This window comes from Phyllopteryx taeniolatus, chromosome 20, assembly GCF_024500385.1.
Source record: "Phyllopteryx taeniolatus isolate TA_2022b chromosome 20, UOR_Ptae_1.2, whole genome shotgun sequence".
Taxonomy (NCBI): domain Eukaryota; kingdom Metazoa; phylum Chordata; class Actinopteri; order Syngnathiformes; family Syngnathidae; genus Phyllopteryx; species Phyllopteryx taeniolatus.
This window is the reverse complement of record NC_084521.1, coordinates 4,397,008-4,418,964: the sequence shown is the minus strand read 5'-3', so window position 1 is coordinate 4,418,964 and position 21,957 is coordinate 4,397,008. Positions and strand designations below refer to the sequence as shown.

Sequence of the window (21,957 nt, the reverse complement as noted above, 5' to 3'; positions counted from 1 at the left end):
AAGTGACCTGACTTTTTTGCGGTACGAGCCGTCATTGAGACGCCCCCCCCCACCCCACTATGTCTGCGACAAGTTTAAGACATACAACAAGCACCACTCTAGCAAATAGTGAACAGTTCTTAAAAAAAAAAATAAAAAAAAAAGGCTTTGGTCTGTTAAATGCCACTCCCAGTTAAAGTTTGTTTCCAAACTAAACATAAAAGAAAGAGTTACAGCTTGTGTATTTCAAAACAACTGCCTAAAGAAATGCCCCATTAACTAGACCCCCCACCACACACACTTAAGTACAGTAACAAAGTATTTGTACTTTATTACTTCCCACCACTAGATGTAAGTAAACACATGCAGTCGGTGTTTGCTGACACGCCTTACTTAACGTGCGTGTACGTACCTGAGAGTGGTCCTCCATCAGTGCCTACGGACAAATACTCCTCTGGGTTTCCTGTCCCCCGGGTGTCAAGGTGTCATCTATATGGGGAATGTAAACCGTGGCCATTTCCATGGTGATGCCCGGCCCCGGTTGCCATGACATCCAATCGTTTTGTTGACAAACGCGTCTGGCTGGAAATGAGCTCCAACTCATCTGTCCTTGACTTGATATTAGCTCGCTAAAAAGAGTTTATCCATCAGTCCTAGGATTCACCCGCCCACCCCCACAACTTTTTGGATCTACTTTTTTCTGTATTTTCTGACAGGTTAACAGAACAAACCAGTAACTGAATCATAATCAGATTATGGTAAAAAATAGTATAATTAGTATATATATTAATAATTAATATTATAATAGTCCGTTTAATCTATTACAAAAATAGTCATTATTTGCATCCGTAGTATGAATAATTGTAGTTGAACCTGAAGCAGCATTCCGTTTCAAAAAGGTTGTTGAGTACAACATCAATCCCTCTCGTGTGTTATTGCTTATTTGTTGTTTATTTGGTATGGTTTAATCATTAAACCATACCAAATAAACAACAATCAGTTAATAAACCGTAATCGGGAAAAAATTACATTCGATAAATGCTAATGCAAAATACATTTTTATTCAATGAATCTATGGAATAATCGAGACAATACCCAAAAGTTTTCGATTGTGACAACACTATAGTTAATGGTTTCGGGTAAGGCTTCGGTATTTTAGGAAGTTCACCTATGAAGGGTGCATCGACAAAAAGTCAGGTGATACTGTAAAAACAGGACAAGGTTTCAGTTTAAATCAATCAATAGTCCATCCATCCATCCATTTTCTGAGCCGCTTCTCCTCACGAGGGTCGCGGGCGTGCTGGAGCCTATCCCAGCTGTCATCGGGCAGGAGGCGGGGTACACCCTGAACTGGTTGCCAGCCAATCGCAGGGCACATAGGAACAAACAACCATTCGCACTCACAGTCATGCCTACGGGCAATTTAGAGTCTCCAATTCATGCATGTTTTTGGGATGTGGGAGGAAACCGGAGTACCCGGAGAAAACCCATGCAGGCACGGGGAGAACATGCAAACTCCACACAGGCGGGGACGGGGATTGAACCCCGCACCTCAGAACTGTGAGGCTGACGCTCTAACCAGTCGGCCACCGTGCCGCCATCAATAGTCCAAAATTGGAAAATATTTTCGCTAGTGGTACTAAGTAACATGCACGGTCGCATCTATTTCTGCTCCGTCGATGCGGTTTGTCCTCACGTCCACCCAAACAACAGGTGACCTCAAACAGGGCGTGCTAATTGCCGCGACTGGGCCAAGTCCTCCCCAAACCAACCCGAACTCCCCCATCATTGTTCCGCCTAATGAGCAGATCTCTGGCGGCGTTTGATGAATCGTCGCTTTTGTCCGCCGCCTGCCCATTCACGTCCCTCCCTCCCCGCCCGCCGCCATGTTGACGCGTGTGCGCTACAGAGGCCTCGCCGCAAGCCTGTTGACACACGAGTCATTCTTTATGGATGTTTGACTTGGCTTCTGTCACCACGATGAAATGAGTGAGCGGATACGCCACATATGTATAATAGTACTACCTTCATGTTGTTGTACAGTTGAGAATCTCAACCGGGATCAGTGTCGACCAGCTTTTTCGACACATATTTTGCTTTATCCTCTGCGGAAAACGACTAAGATTACTGCAGCTAGCTGAGGAATTGTGACCGTCTCCATTGATATCTGTATGTCCCTATTATACTGCCCCCAGGTGGCCAAGCCACACACACCAGATGGAGCCACACAGTCACAATGAAATCTAATGCACAAACTGTTAAGTTATTTACAATCTATTTGTTTTTAGTTTATGTTTTTATGAAGTACAATATTATAGAGTGTTAGTGTCCTTATTAAAAACATTACTTTTTTTCTGGTACGGATTAATGGCATTTCCATTAATTTTCAACAGGGAAAGATGATTTGAGATAGTTGTTTCGAGTTACGAACCTGGTCACGGAACGAATTAAACACTTATCTCAAGGCACTACCAGTATGTTGACGCATGTTACGCTTCCGTCCACTTGCTGTAATGGCCGGCTGTCCCTATTCTTTTGAGCGTACCCGAGAATGTGTCCGTCATGCAGCTGATAAGATTTACGCTGTGAGGAATGTCACCTGGTAGAAGCTGTAAAAAAAAAAAAATCTTGTCTGCAAACATTGTAATATGATAACATGATACAATATGACAGCGGTCGCAGCTGTGTGGATGGGCTTTTTTTTTTTCTTTGTTGGTTTCTATTGAAGCGTCCGGTTTCTATTGACACACGACCTGGTTTTGGGGCATTGCAGAACCTGTTCAAACAATAGTTATTAAGATGGATGACTTGTTCAACAGGTTGAAAAGAAAATGCTAGCAAGGTCAAATGGCAACTGTAAAAGCCTTAACTATGCAGGTAATGTAGTAAAAGTACCACTTTGACACTTAAAAGTAACCTTAGTAATTATTACTCAAGAAGCGTAATGTAATTGATCAAATTAGACAACATTAAGGGCTCGGATTGCTTTATTAAGTGTAGAAAAATAACAATTTGGTCACTAAAATGGACATTGTCACTCCAGTCATTGTACAAAACACAACAGCAGGGTATTAAATAGTCTGGACAGGTTTACAGATCATTCAATCGATTGTAAAGTCTTGTCGTGTCTTGAGACAGAATAGAGTCACTACTTGGCGGTGGAGGCCAGTCAGTCGTCACTCTGTTACAAAGAATTTGAATTGGAAAAATACACATTTTTGTACAAATACACTTTCACTGTGTAAAACGGTACACAAATATTTTTAAAACCAATTTAATAATTCCATTTACTAGAGGGGACATCGTGTAACAGACTATTTGTTTTAACCTCAAATAATTACGTCCCCACATCACAGGAAAAAACTAGTAATCTTTCACCAAAAAGTTTTCTTGTGACAAATAAAGTAGTAATTGTGTAGCGGTAGTGTTGGGGGAAAAAAGAGAAAAAAAATTCCAAGGAAAAACAAAATTACCTTCCGAAAAAATATATTCATTTTTTTTTTAGCAAAACAATAGTAATCTTGATCAATAGAATGTGATTTTACAATTCAAAATATATATTTTTCAGTGGGGAAGAAAAGAGCAATCTTACAGGCAAAAAGGCATATTTTTATAGGAACACTTTTTTTTAAACCATGCATTAAATGTGTACTCTAGCAATAAATAAAGTGAAGTCACACTTAAGGTCAGAGGTGACTTACAGCTGTCAGTCTGTACATTCTCTTGTCAATTCTTGAGAAAAACAGCAGCAGCATCAACACAGTGCAAAAGTGAACTCGCAACAGTTGACATTCTACCAATGTTTTGGTTTTCTACCGCTTCTCAGTCCTTTGGAGGGTGAATTTTGTGCAGGGCTAAAGCTGGAAAGGCACTCACTGACCATATCTTTGGGACACTTGCGTAGGTACACTTGCACAATCCTCCTCATCTTGTGGAATTGTCCTCACAAGTAACCAGGACAAAGCACAAGTCGTTGCGCCATCTAGTGGGGGAATGAGTGTTCACTGCTTTGAACCCCCACCCCCAAAAAATGCTACGTTTTTGACAAAAAAAAAACGTCGGTTCACTGCATGTATGTATTATGAGGATAAATCACATTTTTGAAGGGAAAAAAAACATTTAAAGTAACATCTTGTAGTCATTTTAGGTTAAAAAAAAGTCAGCATTACAAAAATAAAACCCTATTTTTGAGTAAAAAAAAATGTTTATTTGAAGAATTTTTTTCCCCCCAAAATACAGCCAATAGTATCTACAGTATGGTTATAGTGTTAAGTAATATTGCTACATCAAAAGTACTTTTTATATGGTGGTTACCTGTGAGGCTCCAAATATCAGAAACACTTTTGAGTGTTTGGAATAATCTCAGGGAACATCAATGAGCAAAAACCCAGCTCGAGCGTCGGCGATTGCGCGGGCGTACCTAAAGCGTCGAGAACGCATCACTCGGCAGAGAGTGTCGTCGCGTCTTTGTCTAAAGTCACGGCGACGTCGGCTTTGGGCCCGGCGTCCCCGGTCGGGTTCCGGTTCTCGTCCAGCACCCGGTGGTCCTCCTCGGGCAGGTAGTGACCGCCTTCTTCGGCGACTATCTTGTCCACGCGCGCCATCAAGCGTCCCACCTGCGTCTGCTCTTCGAACACGCAGTTGTTGATGACCATGTAGCGGCGTCGGCACTTTTCCAGCACGCGCTGCAGCTCGGCGCCTTCGCGACGGATGTAGCGCTCCAGCGAAATGGTCCGCAGCACGTCGGCCCAGGTGAACACCACCAGGATGTGCCGCCACACTTGCTCCCCGAACAGGTTCACGTGCTCCTCGATGCGGGTGCGGTCCAGCTCAGTGAACATGCCCACGGGGATGACCAGCAGGAAGGCGTGAGGGCCCGGCGGGCACAGGGTGGCGCCGCGGGCGATCTCCTTCTTGTAGGAAAGCGGCGTGTCCTGTGAGGAGTACCAGCCGGGCGTGTCCACCACTGTGACCGCGCGCCCTTGCACCTCAGTGTGCCGCGTCACGCAAAACTCGGCGGCGCGCTCCAGGTGGAACTCCTCGCGGCCCAGGATGGTGTTGGCCGTCAAGCTCTTGCCGGGCCAGCGCCAGCCCATGACCACCAGGCGTAGCGGGGACAGACTCTTGTCGGGACCATTACTCTCGCCGGACGCTGAAAGGAGGTACAACTTTTTTTTTAATACATGCACCTCCATAAACATTCGTACTGATATACTGCCAGACTAAAGGCAGAATCTTCTCATCTTCTAGTACAAGCTCTGCCACGAATAGCGAAAAACTGAGTATATGAGTCTCGGCACCCTTTGCACAATGGTCATTGCACCGGACTATTGCTATATTAGTCATTCGAACTGCTATAAGTGCTAGAGGACTCTGCATCTTTTGCACAATTGTCCAAAAAAATAACGTACCAGATAACGAGCAACCCTTTATTGCTCAGTGACTTTTTTTTTTGTCAATTTCTGTTGTCGTACTAGAGCGGCTCCAACTAACGGAGACAAATTCCTTGTGTGTTTTTTGGACATACTTGGCAAATAAAGATGATTCTGATTCTGATCAAAATAAAGAATCCGACTTTATGCTGCATGGTAACATTTACGACTTTACTGCACCTTTAGGTGGAGGGATAATGTAAATATGTAATCATACTAAACCTCAATTATTCTCAAATGTCATTTAAACTCGAAAGTAGTGCGATGTACAATTTTAAAACAATTTTTTACCATGCCAAATGTCGTTCAGTGACTTAAAAGTGAGCATTTCCTGCCACCATTGTGCTATGAGGTGAACTTCAAATAAATAATTTCACACGTCGTACAAAACATGAAGACGTAAAACGAAATCAAAACATGACTTTTGTCCTTTGGTCGTACCAAAATAAATTGTCTGTTTGCGCCTTCCATTGAGTGTTTTTACTAGCGGTCACACGGAAATGACAGCAACTACCTGTGGCGGAAGGAACTTCCACTTTATAACCAAAATAATATTAATAACTATAAATAAAGCTAAGATTTGTTCATTTAAGTCGGGATATGTTAACGAAGCTTCGAGACTTGTCACCGTCCACTGTAACAGGGTTTAGCCGGAGGGCTAACAATGTTCGCGTTGTTAGCTGAAATTCTACTTTAAAATTTTTAAGTACAGTGAGGACGAAAACAAGTCGCCAACTCACCCGAAGTTGGTTCGTGACGGTTGGCTTCCATAATGTTTCAATTTGAGGCTCGCTAACTTTTGGATCTAGTTGGCGTTGGGAGTTCAGTTACGTCGGCGAAAGTGCGGAAGAAATTCGCCTTCTTCCTGCTTGCCGACGTCATTCCCCCTTTCTGAACGAGTAAGCTGTTTTGTTGTTGTTGTTTTTTTAAAATAGAAATCTTATAGTAATATTTTTTTTCATAAATATAAAGTAATCCTACGACAATAATGTATTTCACAAGAAAAAAAAGTAATAACATATTTACGTAGATGAAAAGAGCTTCCTGCTTGGTGACGGATACAAACTCGCCCACATCCGGAATGTTACGCGATTAAGGTGGTGTTTTTTTCCCCAAGAAAAATACTCATTTTATGAGAATTGTTTTTTTTAAATTGAGAAATACACAATAAAAAACTATATTTAAGGAAAATTATTATTATTAAATAAGAATAAATTGTATTGAGGAAATAAATAGGGTAATCTTACGAGAACAGCTTGGCAACGTCACTGCCAGAAAAACTGGTGTTTTTTTTTCTTCCATCCATCCATTTTCCAATCCGCTTATCCTCACAAGGGTCTCGGGTGTGCTGGAGCCTATCCCGGCTATCATCGGGTAGGAGGCGGGGTACACCCTGAACTGGTTGCCAGCCAATCGCAGGGCACACGGAAACAAACAACCAGTCGCACTCACATTCACACCTACGGGCAATTTTGAGTTGTCAATTAACCTACCATGGACGTTTTTGGGATGTGGGAGGAAACCGGAGTGCCCGGAGAAAACCACGCAGGCACGGGGAGAACATGCAAACTCCACACAGGCGGGGCCGGGGATTGAACCCCGTTCGTCAGAACTGTGAGGCCTTGTTTTTTCAAAAAGACAAAAAAAATCTTACATGAATAATTTAATTTAGCAAGAAAATAGCAATAAATCTCACGGGAATAGTGTTAATTTTTCAAGAAAAAAAGTCGATAAGTCGTGGAAAGAATTATGAGAGCACTTTTGTTTCTTCAATTTCTTGTTCATTTTAATACCTGGTATTACTAACACAGGGATATTACGTGAGGAATACAATGAACACAACAAAAGTGCATCTGATTCTGAAATACCTTGTCCTAGTTGACATGCTAAAGTTTAATTGTTTTCCCAGTGACTTTGATTATTCGCAAGACAACTATGCAAAATGACTAGATAAATTTAAATCTTATGAGCTATTTTTGTTGTCATATTTGTCCAAACAAATGTACAAAAGATGACTCCAAGTTAAACGCAATGTCAATTGAAGGAACAATGATTGACTGAAAATTGTAGATAATACACAACTTCCACGTGATATGGACAAAAACAAAGGAAAATCAGTGTAGGACGGTGTTTTTTATTATAGTTGAACATAAAAGCAAAAATATTTACAATGCAGCAAGAGTTTATCTACTTCTGTGTGACTTGTAGAGTGGAGTTTGATCTGCTCAGTGCTGGAAATCCTTCAGTTAGTTGCTTGGAGACAATTCTTAGGAAATCTGAAGATAAAACAGAAAACAAAAGCGACAGGAAGTACAGTAACAATTTCCTTCAGTGTGGTTGCGGCTGCTCGATGAACAGATGAGGAACATGTCCTGACATGGTGCCAATAGATTAAAATCCCCTGAGAAATTAAAAATGCTAATCTGTCAGGGTCTCACCCCACCCCTTCACCCCCCAAAAAAAGTCTTATGATCCCCACGACGCCAGCATGCGCATGTCGTCCTCGTCTTCAGCCCGTCTTCTGGCCGCTGAAAAAGCAAAAACACAGGAATGACATTTAGAATTATGACAGCCATGCGAAGGTTGTACATTTTAATTAAAAGGCACAGGGAAGGGGAAATTTCAATTAAAAATAATTATATTTGAAAAAAATGGTAACATTACGAGAATTAAAACATTCACTGCCATTGACGGCTTTAGAAGTCAAATATCCATGTTAACTGGGAAGACTGGCAGTGAATGAGTTTTAAGTTGTACATTCGCTCCAAAATAGTAATATTTGGTTCTCGATAAAATGTTAATCCTTATGAGGAACAAAGTAGCAATCCTACGAGTAAAAGTTAAAAAGTTTTGGGAAAAAAATGCATGTTTGAAGAAAAAATGGTAACTGAGGACGACTTTTTTTTTTTTTCCAGAAATAAAGCAGTAAATCTGATAAGAATGAAGTTATTTTTTCGCCCAACACTATTCCAATATATTGTATGTGCCATAAAAGAAATCAAAATGAATGTTGTGCATACTTGCGCGGTGCGCTAAGTGTCCTGATGGAGCCGAGGGCAGTCTTGCACTGGGCACCGAGGGCAGACCTCCCATGCTCTTCAGGTTCTCGTCCAAGTCCTCCTGCTCCAGCTCCTCGAGCTCGGCCAGCAGCTCATCCTAACAACAATAATTAGTTCTTTTTTTTTTTAATATGCAAGATCACCAGCTTTGTGAGAGGAATCAGCAAAAAGTATACCTCGTCGTAAGTTTCGCCGTATGGTCTGGAGATGGCATCGTTGATCTCGCGGGCCACGTCTTGCTGCTCGTTGATGTCCTCCATCAGATCGTCTATTTTGTTCAGATCCCTGAAAAAAAAATCAATTGTAATAAAAAAAAATATCCTGAATTTATCTGTAATGGAGGATTTTAGATGCTATTGAAGTCCTCATTTCATGTTTTTTTTTTTTTTGTATTCCAAAAAGATGCCGGCCACTTGTCACGTTGCTATTTACAGTACAATTGAACTGAGAGTGACAAATAAACAGCTTGAAGCAAGCACGCTGGGCCTCTTATTTGGAGAACTGTACTGTACTCTCCGTTTTCTTTTCCTCAAAGTGATGTTGTCCCAAGTAATACTTTAAAAAGTGTGTTTTAGTAAGTTTAAATGTGTGTGTGGGAGGGGCAAGACTACTGAAAAAAAAAAGTGTTTTTATACGCTGTCTCTATGTAGCGGATGAGGCTGTGTGTGGAACATATCCCTGCAATGAACGGGGCTTCACCGTATGCATTTTATTTTTTCCCCCCCCCAATAACGTGTGTACTCGTTGGTGTGCTCCTCACATGCTCTCGTGGACCTTCTTCATGGCCTGGGCGGCATAGCCCATGTTTCTCACCACCTCCGTGTTGGTGTGCGAGTTCTCCAGAGCTTCCCGCTGGAACTCAATGGTGGAAAGCGTGCCGTCGATCTGCGTCAGCTGCTGCTCCAGGCGCTTCTTCCTCTTCAGGGCCTGCAGGGCAGCTAAGAGGTCGTGTGCGTGCATTAGCGTCGCAAATTACCAGTGCGAATAGGAATTGTCCCATTGTTACGTGAAGATATTTTTAGTCTGCCATGATTCAACAGGCAGTGTGACAAGTTTTCATGAGTGCAATACACAGTGAGGCTTTAAACTTGCGAGGTTTAAATACGTCATTGTATTTTTGGCCAACATTTTATTCTTGCCGCTGCTAAATTTAGTTGGCAATCATTACATTTTTATTTTAATCTACAGGGATTTGTGCATTCTAAACCTAATCAATATGAGGCCTATAAACAGATAATTTCAATGTGGACTAATTAGTGGAAATGTCCATTAATTCAATGTTCTCATTTATTTCATAAACAGTTATGTACTGTATGTTTCATAGCATTTTTTATTATTTGATGGCATTTGTATTTATGACTTTTAGTTAGTAGCACTTAGTGGCATTTACATTTGTTATTGCATTTTCACTTAATGACATTTATTTATTTTAATGTCTATTTTTTAACTTACTGACATTTGTTGTTTTTTTATTATTTGTTGGAATTTATTTAGTGAGATTTATTTATTCAAAGGCCTTTTTCATTAATTAAACATTTTATTATTTAATGGAATTATTGTTTTAAGTGACATTTTAATGGCTATATTTATTAATGGGATCATTCACTAAATGTGATAAACTTAAATATGTATATTTAATGTATTTTATTGTTATTTAATGTAATTATTTAATGACATTTAATCTGGAGTCATTTTTATTTATGACACTAATTTGTTTAATGGAATTATTTAACATTTGAATGTAGTTAAAGGGATTTTCTATTTAAGATTTGCATTTATTTTTTATTTAATGGAATTATTTCTTAATTATTTAATGACGTGTATATTTAATCAAGTAATTATGTATTTAGTGGCCATTTTCTTTCATCGGGAGATGAAAAAACTCAAAAACGAGAAAGCTCAAAAGCCCACAATATATAATAATACATTTTATGATCAATTTTTCCCAAAAATCCGATTACTTGTTAGGACTTGGCATCGTGTTTTGGGCCCAAAAATGTGGGACTTATTCAAAAGAGAATTGGCTCCTGTTTTGTAGGAAGATGCACCTGTGTCTCGTCATAAAATGGCGGCTCTCATGGCACTGTATTAGGCTTTGCTTCTTTAAGACGAGGCCTAAAAGCCCAAATGAATACTTTTAAAGAGTTTTTGTTGGTGATGAACTGACAAATATACATACCTCTCTTATTTCTCGTGCCGTGCTTCTTGGCTATGATGACTTCCTGCTCTATCCTCTTCTCCAAGTAGTCCTGCTTCTTGCTCAACATGTCCTCGGTCTCCCGGAGCTTGTGGATGGCCTCCTGGGGAGAGGGCCCCCCCTTGGACCGGTGATGGTGTTTGGACTTGCTCCCCGACGACGACGACGAGCCGGAGCTCGAACTCCCCTTGAAGAATTTCGTGATTTTACTCATTTTGGCTGCGAGTTCCTCCGGCGCTAAGTAACAAAAAATAATAATTAAAAAAACAGCACTCGCTCGCGGTATGCGGACAACGATCTGATGTTATGATTGTCGAGTGTTTCCAGGGCGTGTGAGGCCGAGCTGTTTTTCCAGCTCGACGGGCTTTTGTGGTTGAGAATTCACCTTTCGCCACACCTTTCGCCATTACAAGCGCCTTTCTCCATTTACCTGCGTGACGTCACCGCCACTCAACCACGCCCCCTTTACTCACGACAAACAAAACCTTCGACCGAATACATTATTCATTTAAATATACTCCTTTACATCACGGTGCGATATATGAATACAAGTCTCTAGAGAAGAGGTCGTGTGTGTGCATTAGTGCTAAAGTCATTCAATTATTGTGCTCTACTAAGCGGATATGACCGCCTTCGGCTTTTACTTCCGGCGTTAAAGTTCGTAATCATCGGAAACAGTCTGTAAATTGACTGTCTGTTGTACTAGAGCGGCTCCAACTACCGGAGACAAATTCCTTGTGTGTTTTGGACATACTTGGCAAATAAAGATGATTCTGATTCTGAAACCCGCAGATAAGATAATTTATGAAAATATTCTCTGTAATAACTATCAACGTTTTAATATGTGACTATCTGTATATTTTTGGGATAAACATTACACTTTTAAAACAATTACATTGTGAGCAAACCCCTGTTGTCGAATTTAAATTTCGGAGTTGAATTTTGTTTATCGTATTTCACTTCCGGGGTCAAATTCGTGTTGATACTCGTTTTCGAGAAGCTCACAGCTAAATATACATGCTAGCCTAATGGCCGAGTTAGACATCGGAGAGCACTGTCTAATCGATTCTTGTCACCAACAAGGTCTCTATCGTCTTCGTACTATTGCATAAAAATTGATTACGATGTGACGACATTATCCATGTAGCGTAAATCTTCAGTGAGTCACCATAGTCACAGCTAAGTTATACATAATATTGGACACACAGTTTGATATCTAAATGCGTTACGTTTTTAAATCATATGCCTGTAATATGTAAGGCCACTGTGTTTTCTAGTCAACAGTGACGCTTCCTTTCATTCATTTAGATTTCCTTCCATTTGTTTGTGATTCCTGCAATGGAGTCTACTGGTAAGAGTCACAACTTTCTCCTTCTTCTCCTCAGCGTGCATTAGAACATCATTTGAGTTTACCTGTTTTTAAATCGTTGTTTAGAGACTTAGGACGTAAACGGCTTGGTCTCATTAACATTGCATCGTCAAGGAGGGTAAGCCGTTTTCAACAGTTTAGATTGCGCAATAATATATATATATATATATATATACATACATACATATATATATATATATATATATATATATATATATATATATATATATATATATATACACATATGTGTGTGTGTGTGTAATAATAAGAACATACCCACGTGGGGACTGACCAAGAGTATCAATTTTTGAAAAAATATGAAATTGACCAAATTTGGACATGGGAGGTTTCGGCCCGACACCTGCAGTATGTAAAGAAAAAGCTATGTATTTGTATTATTTCTGTGTTGGATGATGCAAGTTAATCTTGGGGGGGGAGAAATGTTTCAGAGCCACAACGCCCATATGCAATGTATCCAATAGTTATACTTTAATTCTTTATATTGCAACCAAATTCTCTTTTTACAGTCTTGAACACAGAAGCAGAGAGGCTCACTCATGTTCACAGGTGAGCACTTTATTAGTTGACTGGTGGAGGGAAAAAAAGAACAGCATTCCTGTCCCACAGTTTACTTGTCCATGTCTTGTTGGGTACTGAAAATTTTATCGCAGGAGCCTGTGAGAAGGGAAGCCCAACCAGTGGGTGGCAGCACAAGTCATCCATGCTCCTTCGAGGACTGCAAGGGGAAAGAACTGCTTCCTGTCATCTGTCCACAGTGTGAGAAACATTTCTGTTTGGCGTAGGTTTACACTCGTTAACCCAAATTTGACTCCCTGTGTTTAATTTTGTGATTAAGATTACTCTATGCCCCTCCCCCCTCCTCGCAGCCACCGTCATCAAGATGATCACAAGTGTGAGAAGCTGGAGGTCCAAAAGCCACGCATGGCGGCCACTAAGGAGCTGGTGCAAAGGATTGTGGGTCAGTTATTAACATCAGGATAAGGAGCAATTGAATGACATTCTTCTGCAGTGCATCTTTTGCCCACATGGGATCAGTATTGCACAGATTTGATGTGTTATCTAAAACTGTTTCCCAAATTTTAGTGAGAGCCAGGGCACGCATTGTACATGAGAAAAATCTCACTTACAAAAATATCATAAAAAGAATGCTGAAATATTGATCTCGCCTCAATTTGCTCACATAATGTACTTACTGTGTTTGATAGATGAGCAAAGGTACATTAGAGACTAATGGCGTAATTACCTCAGTCATTCAACAAAAGAATAGTCTAGTTGCCTCGATTCAAAATTTGCGGAATACCATCACCTGAATGATTGTGAATCTACACAGACATAAAGAAAAGAAAAAAAAACACAGTTTATAACAAGCACATTTTTATTAGTATCGTGACAGCGAGTTAAAAAATGACTCAGGCAATTATACGACTGGAACTTTCAGACCAATTCAGTTCAATTGGGTAATTTCCCGGCGCACACCTGATGATGATGATCTAACAAATTTCAACTCTGTCAATTCAGAATCAAAGGATGGATCCAAAAGCAAAGGACGAAAAGGGGCAAAGAGCAGCGCCACAGCAGCCAAGGTCGCTCTGATGAAACTGAAGCTTCATGCTGCAGGAGACAAGAGTTTACCACAGGTGCCGATTACAGTTTATTTTTACCATCGTTGTTGAATAGTTTACTGATCGTATTCTGCCCCAATGTCTCTTTCAGACCGAAAGAACCTACTTTGAAGTGTATCTGCCGAAAGGGTGTCATGCGACCAGTCAGCCCATGTTCTTCTGCTCCAAATGGAGCGTGGGGAAGGTGGTGGATTACGCCGCCTCGCTCGCTTCCCTCAAGAACAACAACAATGTGCTCGCAGCTAAGGTAACAAACACAGCACCTGCTTTTTGGGGTTTTGGTCAAACCCGAGGGACTTCTGAACAGTCAGTAGTTAATTATAGCCCAGCAGCTTCCAAGTTGTCTGCTTGAAATCTTAAAACAAATTGACAATGATCCCAAGTAATGGGGCCAACTCAACAAAGTGAAATTTAAAGGTTTGGACCCAAATCCAATTGAAAAATCTGTGGGGTGGTTGCCCAAAGATGGCTGTTCACAGGAGGCACCGTCACAATCTGACACATTTAGCCTTCTTCCCCGTTGGAGTTCCTTAAAGTTTGTCCACAATAATACTCGTATCTGATATTTTATTTTTCATCAGCAGTACAAAACTGCACGTTTTCGCTCTTCCTGTCATCAGCGTGCGACCGCAGCAAACATGAAGCGTGCTCACGGGACTCTTGTTTGTCCTCTCATGCTCAACACGAGTAATCCGATGCTCAGAGATGACATCAGTATTCGTCCGTCCCACTGCCTCTCTTTTGCTGCTCCTCCCTCCTAGAAGTTACGCCTCTGCCATCCCGAGACGGGGAAGCCTTTGCGTATGGACGAGAGCCTGCACGCGGTACTGACCAGCCCCGAAGACCCCCTGCACAACGGGGGTAACGTGATCCTTGAGTACCTGGACAACCACAGCACGGGTGTGGAGGACGTTTGCAACTATATTGCACTCAGATGACTGAATGACAATAAAATGTAAGTTTCAATATGAATGTGTGCACGTGTCTTGCTCATGGGTACCTCAGGACAAAATATAGTTATCGGGATATATTTTAATCCATTGTGATGCGTTATGGATGCAATGAGCTCGGTCTCTGTCACACTTGACAATTTGACTCTTAAGAAATATATATTTAATTGCCCACTATTCGCCTAATTGAAATGTTTGATTTTTTTATTTTCTTTTTTTTATGATTATGAGTGAGTGTCCTTAGTCATAACACTCACAGTATACTCAAAAAAACACAGTATACAAGGAGCATACAGTAAATGTCGTCAAGCACGTTTACAAAAAAAAAACACGATTTTTTTTTTTTATTTCGTATCATTTATAAAAGTAATATTTAATTTCAACCGCCTTTTATGAAATTTAAGGGCACTGAAAACAGAACAGAGAGGAAACGAAATATATTTTTATTCATTCAGTTCCTAGTTGGTATTTTACAGAGAGTCGTGCGATCGCTTTCTGTAATAAAGTATCTTCATTGTTCTGCTATTTCCTTTTCTCGAAATCAAGACATTGGGCACGGCTAACAGCGAAGGCGGAGATTTCTGGCCAATCACGAGAGCTCTCATATGATTGACATATGCCTTGGCCGATTCACGAAGCTTTTACGGAGGATGATTCTGACCAATCGCTAGCGCTGCTGGTATGATTGACACATACGACAGCCATTCACAACACAAGCTACGTCGGTCGGATTCATATAAATTAAAAGGGGGCAAGTCGCCATCATCAGACAGTCGATTGTGTTGTTCGCTTACAGGAGGACATATTTATTTTGTCGCGGTTTCCCAACTATTTTGCCGGATTCTCAGGCTTTTACATCGCTCGCCATTTTACCGCCTGACTGATCGGTCGCTTGGACAACGGCTTGGACAAAGCCTTATTATTATTATTTTTTTTAGTGCAATTAGGTCGAAAGGGATGCAGCTGCAGACGGACCCCGACGTGCGCAAACAGTCCCTCGATTTAATCTCGTCGCATTTAATCGGAAAGAGTAGTTTTTCTATAAACCGAAAGGGCCTCAGGGTGGCGTATTCTCGACCGAGTGCTTGTTTAAGATGCTTAAACGCCCACTAATCGCTCGACTGTAAACTCGTAAAAAAAAAAGGAGAAGCAAGAGGACTGGGGGGGGGGAGATATCTCAACAATAATAACAATAGCCAGCCGAGCTAGCTGCTAACATTAGCTTGGAGGTGACCTGAGCCACACACAAAAAAAGGAGCCGCGAAGACTCAAGAGTGAGCCAAGCGACTTTTGTGGAAGGTTGAATTGGCGTTGGCGTCGAGGAATATCGACTCGGTAAGTGACTGAGGCGTCAATGTGCAGAGAAAAGGAAGCAGGAAGAAAGGAGTGTGGGGGAGGGGCTGGCAGAAAATGGCGCTCGTTGTCAAATGTGGCCTCAAGATGGCGGTGCGCTCACTTTCCTCCGCCATGGAAACAAGCTGTCAAACGCCCACTTTTCCCCAACAAAATACTGAATTAGCTTTTTTTTTTTTTTTTATTCAATTTTAAAATCGGTGGGTGGGACGGAGTGTCAACATTTTCTTTACGGTTATTTGAGCACATTTACATCAAATTGTACAGGTTATTAACATTTTCTTTTTCAATTCCTCATGTTATAAAATATCAACACATTGTTTTTTTAAAATTGTACAGTTCACATCAATCTATATTTTTGCTCTTGATTTTATTGCATTTTATGGATCATAGAGCAGTTTTTTAAATTCATTTTTTGTTAAAATAAATAACGGGTGAACGTTCAATCATACAAGTGACATATTTTGTCTTGTGGATCTGTCTTAAATTAAACTGTAAATGTTCACCACTTCATCTTTAAAAAATTTGGTCTTTTAATAATTCTGTAGGTTTTATACAATGTATACAAAATACTGAATTTTTTATTTCCCCCCCCCTCACAGAAGGCGATGAAGTTGCTGGAAAACTCAAGTTTTGAAGCACTCAGCTCACAGCTGTGTGCTGAAACAGGAGAGTCTCGTATCCTTGGCAGGTTTGTTGTTTACTTTAATTTTTTTTAAACAAGCAATTTAAAGAAATGTTCTTGGGTCTCTTGAAAAGCACTTTCTAAATCTGTTATTAATATCGGCTTGTGATATCATTAAAATTATTTTTAAAAGAAGCAATTTACATATTGGAAGCTGTAACAAACAAAATGAAACTTAAAGCGATAGAAAACTCATTCAATTCAAATTCATTTGCAGTACCTCAGATAAATGTTGACATCCAAAGAAAAATATTGATTCAATATGTAGCAAACTGTTAGGCAGTCCCCCCCCCCCCCCCCCCCCAGACAAAAATAAATGAAATTATCAATAAATTACATATTTTAATTTTAATCTAGGGGAAAGGTTTGGGGCTCTGGATGTTGTGTAAATTCCCACCAAAATAAATTCCTATTAGGACTGGGCCGTGTGGCCTGAAAATGTTTTTCTAATTCACACAAATCCGATTTTATTTATTTTCCCTTTGCTTATAGAAAAGATGATTTCATTATTCTAAACGGGTTTTGTCTTTCCCCCCCTTCTTGGATTAGTTTTTGTTTCTTCTCAAGCTTTTTTTTTTAAATTTTTTTATATATATATATAGATATATAGATTATTGCAAGCCACTGTCAAATTTTGCCCACTATGTGCTTGTACATAGGAAAATAAGACTACTTCCATAACAATTCAATTAAAAAGAAATAGTACCCAAATAAAGGTGTAAAAACAAACAGTTCTTAAAGATTAGATCACAATTGAACTTGGGCAGTGATTCTTTCACGTAGCGCACTCTGAAAATCACCGTCTTCTTATTCTGAATGTGATTACGATACCACTCGTGTTGTCTGTTTCTTCGCGGGAATTAATAGTAATATAGTCACGTTTATGAACAGTAGTCCCGAAAGGGGTCGAAATCGTCACTAAATATAGCAAGCAAATTTCAAAATTGGTGACCCTGACTGTGCTAAACTAAGCGCTAGCAATTGTCTTGACAAACGAACCAGAGTCTTCTCGATTAATCGCCCGGCCCGGGTTGACGTGTGACTGAAGTGAAACATTTGTGCCGTCGCACGGTGGGTGAGGGGACCGACAAACTGGGTCACTAGAGCAAGCGGGTCCGTGCTGTTACTCAATGATAACTTGGAGCACAACCCGGAAAGTTAATGCCTAACTACCGGTGTGTGTTTCCACCCTCAGATGTGTATTTAGCTTATGTAAGAACGCAACGGGCCCGCGGTTGCAGTTGCACTGCATATCAATTACATTTTTTCCCTCCCTGGTGTTGGGAAATGCAACAAGAACACACACATGCCAACTCTGGCTATTTTAAGTGTGTGCCTGTGCTTTAACACACACACACACACGGCGTATGCAGCTATGGTGCACAAGCACGGTTAAGTAAAAGCCTGCTGACATTTAGGCCGCTTAGCAGATTAGCGATGCAGCAGCAGGCGGCTACAAAATGCCCACTTGCAAACCAGTGGACATAAATAACATCTTTGTAGCTACGCACCTGAAAATGTTTATTTTATGAAAATATCTACACATACACGCACAGCTGACATGCCGCAGGACAGTACGTCAGGCTGGTGATGTAGTGTCGCTAGTACTGATACTGTACAGACGTGCGGCGTGTGCTGAGGTTGTTTGTTGACATCAGCTGTGTTTGCGTTTGTGCGTGGGGGGGGGGGGGGGGGGGGAGTGAGCTACTTTGCTCCCCAAAATAGTTGTGGCTGCTCTTCGTCAGTGTTGACTTGCGCGAGCTTCTTGCTCTTGCGTAAGTGGTAGATGTATCGAATTTCAACAGCGTCTGACCTCAAGAAATAACAACTCGATCTGGTCACACGTTCTTAGGAGATAAGCGGCAATGCCGGAGACGTGCAGCTAATCTTGTCTAAGCAACAAGCGCACTTTCACTTTTTTCTAGTTGTTTTTTTTACGCTAAAGTTCTAAAGAACTTGCATGCCACAACAGTAGGTACACCCACGCAATCTAATTTGACACAAATATGAGAGGAGTATAAAACTGTTTGGAATGTTTGTTTTTTATTTTTAAAGTGCGTTTTGGGTTCTTTCATTTTTAATGTTTTCTTTTTTAGTTTTAAAATGTGTCTGTGATATTTTTCATTCTATGTTTTGCTCCATATTAAATTGTTTTTATTAGTGATTAAAACATTGTTTTAAAAATGTTTTTTAATTTGTAAATATTTGATCAATTAATTATAGTTATCCTAATACCATAGTTGGCCAAGTCATTTGACCATTTTTGGAAAACAAACGTTTCTTAGGAAGCACATTGTTGTTTTTTGTTTTTTTTTGTGTAACAGTAAGTTAAGGACTTTGTTCATATTTTCAAATATAGGTATTTTTGTGCATTTTTCATTAAAAGTACTTTAATCTTTTAAGGGTTTAGTTTTTTTAGTGATCAATTGACTTTTTAATTTTAAGTTTTGTTTCATTATCTTACATGTAATTTTATAGCTTATCTTTTGTTTTTAAAATATAATTTTAGATGTAATTTTGTAGGCTATATTTTTGTAATTTATATAACATTAAGTTTTACTTAAAATATTTTACAGTAGCGGCACGGTGGACAACTGGCTAGCGCGTCAGCCTCACAGTTCTGAGGACTGGGGTTCAATCCCCAGCCCCGCCTCTGTGGAGTTTGCATGTTCTGCCCGTGCCTGCGTGGGTTTTCTCCGGGCACTCCGGTTTCCTCTCAAATCCCAAAAACATGCATGGTAGGTTGATTGAGGACTCTAAATTGCCCGTAGGTGTGAATGTGAGTGTGAATGGTTGTTTGTTTGTATGTGCCCTGCGATTGGCTGGCAACCGGTTCAGGGTGTACCCCGCCTCCTGCCCGATGATAGCTCCAGCACGCCTGCGACGCTAGTGAGGAGAAGCGGCTCAGAAAATGGATGGATATTTTACAGTAACAGTCTTCTTTTCATATCGTGGTTTTTTTTTTCTCCCAAAACAAGTCTGATCAGGTTACGTGGGTGTGCCTAACAAAAGTGGCCGCTGAGTTGTTAAGCGTATGTTTTATTCTTAATAAAAACAAGAGGAGACGTTTGGCGGGCATTCCCTCCGGTTTTGCGTCCACACGTCGTCACGCGTCCGTTTAGTGACGTGTGCTTTCTGATGTCCGCCGACAGGATCGAGAGCTACTCGTGCAAGATGGCGGGCGACGACAAGCACATGTTCAAGCAGTTCTGCCAGGAGGGCCAGCCGCACATCCTGGAGGCACTGTCCCCGCCGCAGTCCGCCAGCGCCGCCAGTCCCGAGCTGTCAGTTGGCATCCCCCCCCCCCCCCCCGGAGAACATCACGCTCACATCACAAAATGTCTCCCTTCGTTCAGGCTGGCCAAGAGCGGGGAGGATGCGGAGAGCCCTCTGAGCGACAAGTGCTGCAGGAAGACCATCTTCTACCTCATCACCACGCTCAACGAGTCCTTCAGGCCGGACTACGACTTCAGCGCGGCGCGGGCGCACGAGTTCAGCCGGGAGCCGAGTCTCAACTGGGTCAATACCTACTATTTCCGCGGGATGGCGACGCAGCCCTGCCACAAATGGCAAAAAGCTGTCAATAGTTGATAAATATTGGCAAATATTTTTTACAGCCCATTATTCCATCAACGAAATGAATAATTGGATAAAAAATTGATTTTGCATTAGTTTAATGCTAAATAATTTTTACAAATTTGACAGTGTTGTTGACGTCCCTTTTCTTTGTCAAATTTAAGACTTCAGTCAACAAACAAACCACCTTCACATGAGATTCATCAATATTATTAGCTAGCACGCTAGCGCAAACTAATGCGACATCACACATGGGTGAACAAATATTTGCACTTTACAGAAACTGTGTGAAGTCAAACTCACCTTGGCCCATGAGGTGCATTCAAGGAAATCGATGGAATTTTCAGTGAATAAAAGGGTTGGGTTCCCCAAAAATATCGGAATTTGCAAAAGCCAAACTGCAAATATGTGGGGGTTCACCAAGGTCAGCTTCTTTTTATGTATTTTTTTTTGCTGCAACCTAATGAAATGTTTGTGCTTGTTTGATGGCGCTCAGGTGGCCAACGCGGTCAACAGCAGCTTGTTCTCGGCCGTGGGGGAAGGATTCAACTCTCTGGGACCCGAGCTGTGGAACGCCATCGACCAGGAGATCAACCTGCCCGCCTGCGACATCTACAGGTTACATCCATCTTCGCTTTCCTCCCACATTGCAAATCATGTGAGATTTGTTGAAGGCTGGCCACCAGTCCTGGGTAATCGAAGCTAGCGGGGGCATTCTCAGGGTAAAACTGGTTTTCAATACCCAAGCTGTAATGGTCTTTTAACTTTGACAGTAAACCTCAACTGGGAGCGGCTTGAAACAGCTTGAAGCCTTTAAAAAAATGTTTTACTATTTGCTCAAGCTTGTTGTGGAAGTCGAGTTGAAATTTTCTCAAATGTCTCCCTCTGGTGGCCGTCAGTCCTAATTCTTCCTCCAATGCATTGACTTTTAAAAAAAAAAAAAAATTTTTAAACCCTCATCCAGTTACAATCCCGATTTGGACTCTGATCCTTTCGGGGAGGAAGGCAGCTTGTGGTCCTTCAACTACTTCTTCTACAACAAGAAGCTGAAGAGGATCGTCTTCCTCACGTGCCGCTACGTCAGGTAAGCGCATTTTGCTTTTGACGCCGCCCACCTTGACCGCGTCGTCTCACTTTTGTCGCCCCGACAGCGTCCTGAGCGGCTGCGGCGGAGACGGCCTGGATAACGACGAGCTGGACATGGAGCTGGACGACCGGGACGAGGAGGACGAGCTGGACGGCTTCGCAGAGGACAGGTTAGCTCACTTCCTGCGTTAGTGAGTGCGCCATCGTGAGAAGTCAACATTTCTGATTTTGTTTGCAGGCATCCCAGAGTGGTTTGTGTTTGAGTCTTCACCCGCTGCCATTGTGATTTCCACCCAAAGCCATTTTCACACTTTTTGTAGGACTAAATGCATGTATGAGTTTTTGTTTTTAATGAACATGCACTTGAGACTCAGTGGAGCTTGTTTGTTATTGTTTTGAACTCTGAAATGTTCTTTCAAAAAATGCTGTTTATCTCCACTTTCATTAACAAAGCTCATTCTCTATTGCTTTTATGTCAAACATTTTCCTTTTTTGTGTCCCAAATATTCCTGTTTTTCTACATTTTTGTGCAAACATGATTGTAGAGTACAACCAAGCTAAATGACTGTGTATCTGTGCTATAATATATTGCTGATGTGAATAAACCTTTTTGTGTGATTTGCATTCA

General features: G+C 41.1%; 4 protein-coding genes across 7 annotated transcripts; 2 read left to right on the top strand and 2 right to left on the bottom strand.

Moving 5' to 3' along the window:
• Window positions 1-2,948: 2,948 nt before the first annotated feature.
• Window positions 2,949-6,813, bottom strand: LOC133470148 (GTPase IMAP family member 9). Of its 2 annotated transcripts, none has more exons than XM_061758158.1 (2): window positions 6,659-6,813; window positions 2,949-5,131 (listed from the first exon to the last, which is right to left on the bottom strand). In XM_061758158.1, exons 1-2 carry the CDS (start codon window positions 6,780-6,782, stop codon window positions 4,419-4,421), a joined length of 837 nt encoding a protein of 278 aa, XP_061614142.1. In that variant the 5' UTR covers window positions 6,783-6,813; the 3' UTR covers window positions 2,949-4,418. The 2 variants fall into 2 exon arrangements, with proteins under 2 accessions (XP_061614142.1, XP_061614143.1); XM_061758159.1 differs by lacking the exon at window positions 6,659-6,813 and adding an exon at window positions 6,152-6,355.
• A 712-nt stretch (window positions 6,814-7,525) lies between these two features.
• On the bottom strand, window positions 7,526-11,022 carry chmp4c (charged multivesicular body protein 4C). Its single transcript, XM_061758166.1, has 5 exons — window positions 10,650-11,022; window positions 9,231-9,408; window positions 8,647-8,755; window positions 8,432-8,567; window positions 7,526-7,939 (listed from the first exon to the last, which is right to left on the bottom strand). The coding sequence occupies exons 1-5, from the start codon at window positions 10,879-10,881 to the stop codon at window positions 7,878-7,880; spliced, it is 717 nt and encodes a 238-aa protein (XP_061614150.1). The 5' UTR covers window positions 10,882-11,022; the 3' UTR covers window positions 7,526-7,877.
• A 237-nt stretch (window positions 11,023-11,259) lies between these two features.
• zfand1 (zinc finger, AN1-type domain 1) lies at window positions 11,260-15,805 on the top strand. 3 transcript variants are annotated; one of them, XM_061758160.1, is made up of 9 exons: window positions 11,260-11,750; window positions 11,976-12,018; window positions 12,564-12,603; window positions 12,708-12,813; window positions 12,893-13,015; window positions 13,576-13,694; window positions 13,771-13,926; window positions 14,441-14,634; window positions 15,176-15,805. In XM_061758160.1, the coding sequence occupies exons 1-8, from the start codon at window positions 11,696-11,698 to the stop codon at window positions 14,615-14,617; spliced, it is 819 nt and encodes a 272-aa protein (XP_061614144.1). In that variant the 5' UTR covers window positions 11,260-11,695; the 3' UTR covers window positions 14,618-14,634; window positions 15,176-15,805. The 3 variants fall into 3 exon arrangements, with proteins under 3 accessions (XP_061614144.1, XP_061614145.1, XP_061614146.1); XM_061758161.1 differs by having other exon boundaries at window positions 12,708-12,835; window positions 12,924-13,015; XM_061758162.1 differs by having other exon boundaries at window positions 11,685-11,750; window positions 12,924-13,015.
• On the top strand, window positions 15,410-21,947 carry maf1b (MAF1 homolog, negative regulator of RNA polymerase III b). The gene is made up of 8 exons (XM_061758163.1): window positions 15,410-15,964; window positions 16,585-16,673; window positions 19,820-19,951; window positions 20,024-20,186; window positions 20,740-20,861; window positions 21,208-21,327; window positions 21,395-21,499; window positions 21,568-21,947. Exons 2-8 carry the CDS (start codon window positions 16,591-16,593, stop codon window positions 21,590-21,592), a joined length of 750 nt encoding a protein of 249 aa, XP_061614147.1. The 5' UTR covers window positions 15,410-15,964; window positions 16,585-16,590; the 3' UTR covers window positions 21,593-21,947.
• Window positions 21,948-21,957: the final 10 nt, after the last annotated feature.